At 36.0% G+C, this 9183-nt stretch overlaps 1 protein-coding gene across 6 annotated transcripts in view; it reads left to right on the top strand.

Moving 5' to 3' along the window:
- Positions 1–3654: 3654 nt before the first annotated feature.
- The window catches only part of LOC107597251 (apoptosis-inducing factor 1, mitochondrial-like), a 17272-nt gene continuing 11743 nt past the window's right edge, over positions 3655–9183 (top strand). For 2 of the 6 annotated variants that reach the window (XM_016288230.1, XM_016288231.1), the window contains exons 1-4: positions 3655–3863; positions 6658–6788; positions 7213–7312; positions 7457–7483. In XM_016288230.1, coding sequence (XP_016143716.1) covers positions 3776–3863; positions 6658–6788; positions 7213–7312; positions 7457–7483 — 346 coding nt within the window. In that variant the 5' untranslated portion in view covers positions 3655–3775. The remainder of the gene's footprint in view (positions 3864–6657; positions 6789–7212; positions 7313–7456; positions 7484–9183) is intronic. The other 4 variants (XM_016288232.1, XM_016288233.1, XM_016288234.1 and 1 more) reach the window with 4 other exon arrangements.

A 9183-nucleotide genomic window follows, 5' to 3' on the forward strand; every position in this document is an offset into this window, starting at 1 on the left:
GTTGACATGTAGTTGCAAAGTTGCTTATAGCCATCAAAATAAAATGTAAACTAATAAAAAAAACACACAATGCATTTTTTCATTTGAAAATATTACAACTGCTCTTAAACTAGCTCACAGCAAAATTAATATTAACCTCACAGGAAACACTCAAAACAACACTCAACCACTCCTAACCACTCACAAGATGTAGTAAGATACTGTCCAGATCTTAAATAAACAATGTCAAGGTAATCCATTATAAATGAAGTGGATTTATTATGGTAATCATTGTGTGTTATATGTAATCATACTCTTAAAAGTTATAACCACAGATGCGCAAGTATTATAATGTCTTATAAATGTTATGGTTATTTATGAGATGATACAACATATTATTAAGCTTTTTTTGTAATGCTTTATGCATTCATTATAATGCCTTAAGAAAACCCTCATAATGTATTATAAATACAGGCTTCATAGAAAGTGTTACCGGATTGACAAACAATTGAGGAAAGAAGAGAACGTTCAGTTGGTGGGTTTTGCTCTTATATACTTAAATTTGGAGTTTGGAGTTAGATGTCAGTAACATGATTATTCTGTTTGGTTCTCTCTCTCTCTACAACCCCAACAGTGCATAAGTGTTAAATCAGAAATATATATTACAGAGTTAAACATGTTAAAGCAAATGTTTCTTATTTAATGCTCCCTCCCTCTCCCTCTCTCTCTCTTTTTTTAAATCTCTCTCAGGAGTTGAAGCCTTTCTGTCCATGCAGCAACTGATGGAAAAGGGGGTCTTTTTTTATGATGTTGTATTATGTGTTATTGCAAAAATGAGTATATACAGTATATAAATATGCATTCTTGAATCATTCTTGAGTCTTGTGTCTTGCCTCTCTACAAACTTTTAAATATCTGGCTGTAATTTAGTGACTGCAAATGCTGATTTCATTTGATTCCATCTTTATTATACCTGATAATGAGCTAGTTAAACTTAAGGGGGCTAATCAATATACAGTATATTTCAAGAAACTAAGACTTAAGATACTCCACTTTTTCAGTTGTTTAAAGACTGAAATACATTTTTCATTTATATTTTAAGTGTACATTCATTTAAATTTAAAATTGTTAACTCAAAGCAGGTATTACACACTTTGTAATTAACATCTGATGCATTTATAAATCAAAAATCACAATTGAAATAAAATTTTTTTTTCCTGAGATTCAATATCTTTAACAACATGTACAAACATTACTACAGACTAAACCACCAGGGTCCTAGAACTGCGGTCCTGAAACTGCAGCCTCCGGTTGTGCAGGAACACCTTTCTCTCTGCTCACGCTGCTTGAGCCTCTGCCTCTTTAATCGCTGACGGTGAAGTGATTGTGCCCCCCCCCCCAGTGTTTTAAAATATGTTCGGATATTAAAAGTTGTGTACTAGTGTATTCCAGCTTTTAGTTGCGTTCGCTGGCATAACAGCAGGTAACACTAAACAAACACATACACAAATGTATTTGTTTTACCTTCTAATGTTCCCAGTACATAATTCTGTAGGCTATGTCCAGCAACAGTCTCTGTTGAAAAAGGAGTATTTCTCACTATTGCAATAGGGGTTTAAAGCAGTTTTATATACCTGCTGTGCGGTTTGTTTCAGTTCTTGATTGAACAAGTCAGAACAGTGGATTGGATACCCTCCATCTTTGCCTGTTTCACGAGTCTTTTAAAGCAGTGAATCTCAACCTTTTGGCGTACCGGACCCCAGTCCAATTCAGAACCATCCTCAAGGACCCCCAGAACAAAATTGACTAATCTATGTATCATTTGTGTCTTTGTGAGGACCAAATGCAGTCAAGTATATTTCAAATTAGCTGATTTGTCCAGTATTTTGCCATATCATCAGCTATATTAAATTTTTCTTTCATTGGGAACATGTCATGTCAAAATATACAAAATTTATACAAAAATTCATACTTTATACGGACCCCTGGCCTTACGTCAAGGACCACTAGGGGTCCACGGACCCCTGGTTGAGAAACACTGTTTTAAAGTAAACAAACAAACAAACAAAAATGAATTATAGAATTATATTTTGTCTAAATTACAATAGCCCATTTCTTATTTAAAGATGATAATGATTTATGAAGAGGTTATTATTCAAATATTTAACTCCCTCTGTGAATATCCTCGGAGAAGCCATAAAGAAGAAAAGCCGTGATAAACGTCTCCGTGCTTAATATTAAAGTCAGAATCAAGAAGAGTAGCCTATGCAGGCTACTGGCTTCTTGCGGATTTGTTTACAGATGTGTTTTCGTCCAGCTGGCTATAATTGGGGCTGTTTGGAAGGTTTGATGTTCCGACAGTGTTTTACAGAATGTTCGCGTGACAGAAAGAGACTGTAGTTCATGTTGCTTTTTCATTGTTTTGTATACCATGCACTATTAATATACAGGGAGGGCACAAGTGTGTTATAGTAAATATTTCCACCTTTATATACGCTGCCGTTCGAAAGTTTGAGATCAGTAAGCTTTTTTTAATCTTATTTACAATGTTGCATTTATTTAAAATAAAAAAACAATAATATTGTAAAATATTATTACAATTTAAAATAATGGTTTTCTATTTTAATATACTTTAAAACATAATTTATTTCTGGTATTTTCCTCAGGCATTACTCCAGTCTTCAGTGGCGCATGATCCTTCAGAAAATCCTTCAGTTGTGCTGCTTAATATGTTTAATATATGATACTTGTTTTCAGAACAGCATTTATTCCAAATAAATTTATTTGTAACATTATAAGTCTATACTATCGCTTTTTATCAATTTCGGCTACCACATCGTTGCTAAATAAACGTATTCATTTCTTTCAATAATTAAATAAAAATATGAAAAATAAATTGATTCACCCCAAACTTGATTTCTTTTGGGTGTATATTCTTACAAAATATTTATATTTTAAATAAAGGCTGTTCTTTTTAACGTTTTATTCATTAAAGTATTCTGAAAAAAGTATCACAGGTTCCAAAAGCTATTAAGCAGCACAACTTAATCAGAAAGAAACTTTAACATATAAAATTGTTATCTATCACAACAAAAAGTCCAAAAAACTACCAATTAAAAACATTTTGAAAAACAAACAAACAAGCTGCCATTACTCTGGACATGATAGCTTTCATATATTTGGTCTTAAATTAATGACAGAAAATTCTATTTTATTCTATTGCCTATTTCGATTGAACGTGTTTAAATCTTTGGTGATTGTCAGCGTTGTTCATCGTCCGTTGGTGTGGTATATATATTTTTTAATAATTCAAGTTATTTACAAGTACAAAAAATGACTGAAACGCCAGTTGTAATAATACAAATTGAAATCACTTGCCTCTGTATGCCTTTTTTTTTCCAATTATTTTTTTACACCTGGCTTTCCTATTTTTTATTTATTTTTTTATCAAGAACATTATATAGACAAAAATAAAAGCAGTCACATTGCCTCTGTATGGCTTCTGTCTCTTGTCACACGACCTATTGCGTAGTTAAGGCGTATCCCACAAATAACCAATCGTCTATTGAGTAACGCTGATAAATTGTAACTGACAGAAACACTAACCAATTATTAAATAATCCGTCAGTGCCGGAGCCAATCAGTGCAGAAAGAGGGCGGGCCGTCAGCGGAAACCGGAAGCGCCTGTAGGAGCTGTGTGACCTGAGAAGGTCTCCGGCCTTGAGCTAGAGCTGCACGGTGAGCGTGGCTGTGAACTTCCCCAGGCTGTCTTTCCGAAAAGCACAGCAGAGCTGCGATGTTTAAGTGCAAGACAGTATGGAATAAACTGGCTCCGCTGGCCCGGGCCTCATCCACGCTGTGTCTGCAGAATGCGAGGAAATCAGGCAAGTTGAAAAAAGCGGCAGAAGTCAGCTAATCACCTGTGAACTTTATTTCTAGCAGAAAGGTTTGCACTATTTCTATGGAGACACAAGTCCAAGCGCCTGCTTTGGGGTGCTGGCTAAATGCTAGGCACTTTATTTGACCGTATAGATAGTTGAAACTAATAAGACACACTTAACTGAATTGAGTAACGTAGATAAGCACTGTTGAAGTGTTTCGGCACCGCGGCCACACCGCATATGGACAAACGTCCTCACAGAGTCACGCGCGATTTCAGCCCAAAATCGCTAACTTATGTGGGAATTCTGTCGAAATGATTATTTGTCACGAACACGCTGTATGGGTTAATGCAGGCCTGACTGCACGAAGAGTTACAGTATTTGTTGGGCCAAGGTCGGTGGACATGAAGCCTGCCTCTCACACACTTGTGGCTCTGACAGCTCCATGATGAACTAGTTCATTTGACAGTAATGACTATATCTTTCCGCTTATTACACGGTTACTTGCCAACTAAATAAAACAGACATTTAAATGTGGACTTTAAATATTGGTTGCGTAGATTTAAAATGTATAATTTTTTTCCGATACAAGTATTTCAATGCAAGTAACGTTACTTGTCTGACTCATGAGACCTTGATAAAAAAAAAAATCGATTACAGACATATTTATTTGTTCTTTGGAAATAAAACTGCTTTTAATTTTTTGCCCATACCTTAGAATGTGTCTTGTTAAAAATTTCCCCATGAATGAAAAAATGTAATTCAGTTTAACTAGGGGTGCTCCGATCAGGGTTTTTGAGGCTGATCACCGATCACAGACAGCAGTATCTGCCGATACTGATCACCGATAACAATCTTTTTAAAGCTTGCTTTTTATCATTTATAACTATTTATAGTGATACTGAATTCTGTCGAAATGATTATTTGTCACGAACACGCTGTATGGGTTAATGCAGGCCTGACTGCACGAAGAGTTACAGTATTTGTTGGGCCAAGGTCGGTGGACATGAAGCCTGCCTCTCACACACTTGTGGCTCTGACAGCTCCATGATGAACTAGTTCATTTGACAGTAATGACTATATCTTTCCGCTTATTACACGGTTACTTGCCAACTAAATAAAACAGACATTTAAATGTGGATTTTAAATATTGGTTGCGTAGATTTAAAATGTATAATTTTTTTCCGATACAGGTATTTCAATGCAAGTAACGTTACTTGTCTGACTCATGAGACCTTGATAAAAAAAATCGATTACAGACATATTTATTTGTTCTTTGGAAATAAAACTGCTTTTAATTTTTTGCCCATACCTTAGAATGTGTCTTGTTAAAAAATTCCCCATGAATGAAAAAATGTCATTCAGTTTAACTAGGGGTGCTCTGATCAGGGTTTTTGAGGCTGATCACCGATCACAGACAGCAGTATCTGCCGATACTGATCACCGATAACGATCTTTTTAAAGCTTGCTTTTTATCATTTATAACTATTTATAGTGATACTCCAATCAGGATTTTTAGACATTTATTCAGGGCCTGAATTTCATTTTTGAAAATGGGGGAAATTCCCCTCTTAGGTGACTCTTGTGCAGAGGTGGGCAAACTTGGCCTTTCCAGACCACTTTCCTTCAGAGGTTATCTCCAACCCTAATCAAACACACCTGAACCAGCTAATCATTGTCTTCAAGACTACTAGAAGGCTACAGCCAGGTGAGTTTTATCAGGGTTGGATCAAATCTCTGCAGGAAAGTGGCCTGGAAGGGATTTTCGTGTCAATCCATGTTCATATTTACAGCAAACAATGCGCTGTCACTTTAATTGAGCGCTTGCAGCGGAGCAATAGACTTGCTGCAGAAACGATCTCTGCACTGCTGCAGACGCACTGCTACTGGAACGCTCTGCCAGACCGCAGCTGTGTGCAGTGAACACTTTAATCCGTTAACATGAGCGCGGAAAAAATACGCACCACGTATGCACTGCAAACAGAGTAATGTGAACTTGGCATTATGTGTGTTTGCTGCGAGTGTGATTCACTCACGCAGTTTGTGAAATTACGTCTCACACGAGGTTTTCAAATTACTTTAAGTTATTTAATGAAGAAATATGAAGATGAGTATTCAATTTTCACTCGCGCCGGACAGAGACTGAGACGGTGCTGCTGCATGTCGTACCAAACCTCTCACGGCAGCGTCATCGGCTTGAGATCGGTTTTTGGAGATCGGCCTTTTTAGAGACCGCCGATCAATCATCCCAACGGGATTATCGGCCGATAGTGATCGGTAGCCGATCAATCGGAGCACCCCTAAGCTTAACAATAGTTTCTATACCAAAAAATCTTGTCAGGCATGTTTAGAACAAGAATCATTCGGTTTTCTATGTAATACTCTATTTGATACTCTATTTAAGGATCACAGTGCAGCCCCAAATTACTAATTGATTGTAATTTTAAATCTTTACCAATCTTTGCCAATGTCTTTTCCTTCGAATCACTAGGGTTTATCCACTTGTCAGCAAGACGTTTTTAATAGTTTAAAATATAATATTTAGATTGATCACTTATTCATTTATATATTTAAATAAATACAGGTTAGAATAAGTATGTTGTTTCAGTTTTTAATTTAAAATATTTGTTACGCTAAAAAATAATGGAACATTGTTTTACCCATATTTTGACATTTTATTTTCACAACAGTTATTTGAAACATTAAAGTAGACCCTTTACCCGGATGCTGCATTTAATATGCTGTGTATATAAAATCATTTTATAAATATATATCGTTTTTATGATTGACTTCTCAGCGCTGAGACATGGGAGAAGGCTGGAGATGGTTCAGAAAGCCCAGATGTCATCAGGGCCAGCAGGAGGAGGTGGCGAAAACACACTTTATTACGTCCTGATTGGAGCAACATGTCTGGGGACAGGAGTTTATGTAAGCACCCCTTTATGATTGTAAGCACCCCATATTGACAGTGCACAAAATATATTTCTTTAGGTAATTGCTTCAAGTTTTACCGATATTAAAATTGTTACTGCTTGTGTGTGTTGTGGTTAGTTTGTGAATTATGTTGATGTTTATTTACATGAGCATACTCAAAAAAAGTGTCTGTCAAATGTACAAGATATACTAATATACAACATATACATACCATTGCTGTGCTATGCTCTGTCAGGTTGTTAACAACTGTAGGTTGTTAAAAATGATGTTAGATGTGTGCCATACATATAACTAGTATTAACATGTAGCAGACTTTATCACACCTGAATTTGATATGAATCTCATTTGGTGAAGCAGGTTAATAAGCTGATTTTTAGATTTGCAGAGTTTAAAGTGATTGTTGTTTATTGGTTTTAAGGCGTACCGCACCGTCTCAGGGGACAAGGAAAGATATAATGAGCGTATGATAGAAATTGGCAGTAGACCAAAACAAGGGCCACAAGCAGCTGAGGCTGTAGGTAAGTAAATACACTAAAACACATGAACACACACCGAATAATAAATCACTGGTCTCGTGTAATTAGCAGTTATCAAGTTGTTTAAATTCATATATTTAAATATATATAGTTTAATTCAGTGGCATGTTGTCTTTTGTGTTTCAGCTAAAGTTGTGACAGAATCGAAAGAAGGTGAGTAGTTATTCTACACGCTGATGAACGTTTTTTTTTTTCTATCCGTCTATCTATATATGCACATCATTCACAGCCTTACACACAGAGCACTGCACTCCCTGTGCATTTGTTGCTGAATTCAATGCAAAACTTAAAGGGTTAGTTCACCCAAAAATTAAAATTAGCCCATAAATTACTCACCCTCAAGTCATCCCAGGTGTACATGACTTTCTTCTTTCAGACGAATCCAGTCAGAGTTATATTAAAAAGTCTTTGATCTTTCAAGCTGTTTCATGGCACTCAGCAGGTGTTGCATGCATCAGTCCAAAAGCAGTTAAATAAAATGCGCCCATCCATATAAAAAGTAGGGATGCGCCGATCCAATATTCATATCGGGTATCAGCTCCGATAGTGCCATTTATCTCGGATCGGGTATCGATCAGAGAGAGCCGATCCAAATCCGAGAATTTTTTTTCTTTCTTTTTTTTTCCTTTTTTTTTTTCTCTCTCCGATTGTTCGAATTATTCTGTGTTACTTCTGAAGCCATACGATAGCTTAATGTGAGCTACATGTGAATATTTAAGTCCTTGCATTAAAGTTCACACAAACTCTTTTCTCCGCTGTGGCTGTCAGTCATTCGTTCAGCCTTTAAACCCTGCTCTTCACTCTGGGCGACTAAATGATGTCTAATATTAGCCAATGGCTAATCAATTCTCAGATTTTACTCGCCACAGTGTGAGTTGGAGGCTGAGTATATGATTAGCACAGATATATTTTCACTCACAGAACATCTGAATGAGAACTTCAGAGTTTCACTCTCCGTCAAGCGATCTGTGATATTTTTCAGTTCATTTGAATGGATGCGCAGCGCACCTGTGTTTGTGTATTTGGTGTAACGTAATCTCTAGTGTGAAGGCGCACAACTCGCCGTCGTTTTCTCTCACACGCGCAAAGAGCGAGAGCGAGTCTTACATAACATGCAGAATTGATGCGCTACATGTAAACAATATACTTTGTTGTATTTTCCTGTAAAAATAACAGAGTTCCTTTGGAATTCTTCAGCTTTTAAGAACTGCCGGGTTTTCCTGTAGTAGGCGGAACTAATGCGCAAACGACAATCTCATTGGCTGGTGCTCACCTAGTATCGTCCCTGTTTTGATTTCAGCGAATCCGTTCGAGCAAACACACACAACCTGATTAATATTCATGAATCCAGCAGCTCATTAATCCTTAGTGCGTTTTTATATTGTTCTTATTAGTAGAATTCGTATAATAATAATAATAATAATATCTTATCAGTATTATTGTTCGTTTTTTTACAGGAACACTGAATGACAAAAAAAAGCACCAGCACCAGTCCTAAGTTCATTGTTACCAAGTGTTTATTCTAATTACTAAACTTCTATTATTAAATAATATTTGATTATCATATTATTATGCTTGACTGCTTGACTGACTCATATTAAGAGTGTACTTTCAGATATTTAAAAAGCTCTACCATTTTACAAACATTATGTTATATATATATATATAAAACATTATATGTTATATATATATATAGTATAGTATTTCAGTCTGGCGAGTAAACAAAAAAAATAACTAACCAATTGCGATTCAATGCCAAGGTCCGTTGAGGGTTGACTATAAAAACAGTTTGTGCTGCACTGTATTTGTTTTGTCCTATCGTATCTATCATATGTTGTTGCCTTATTAAAAAA

The sequence above is a fragment of the Sinocyclocheilus grahami genome, unplaced genomic scaffold (genome assembly GCF_001515645.1).
Source record: "Sinocyclocheilus grahami isolate Dianchi unplaced genomic scaffold, SAMN03320097.WGS_v1.1 scaffold230.1, whole genome shotgun sequence".
NCBI classification, from domain to species: Eukaryota; Metazoa; Chordata; class Actinopteri; order Cypriniformes; family Cyprinidae; genus Sinocyclocheilus; species Sinocyclocheilus grahami.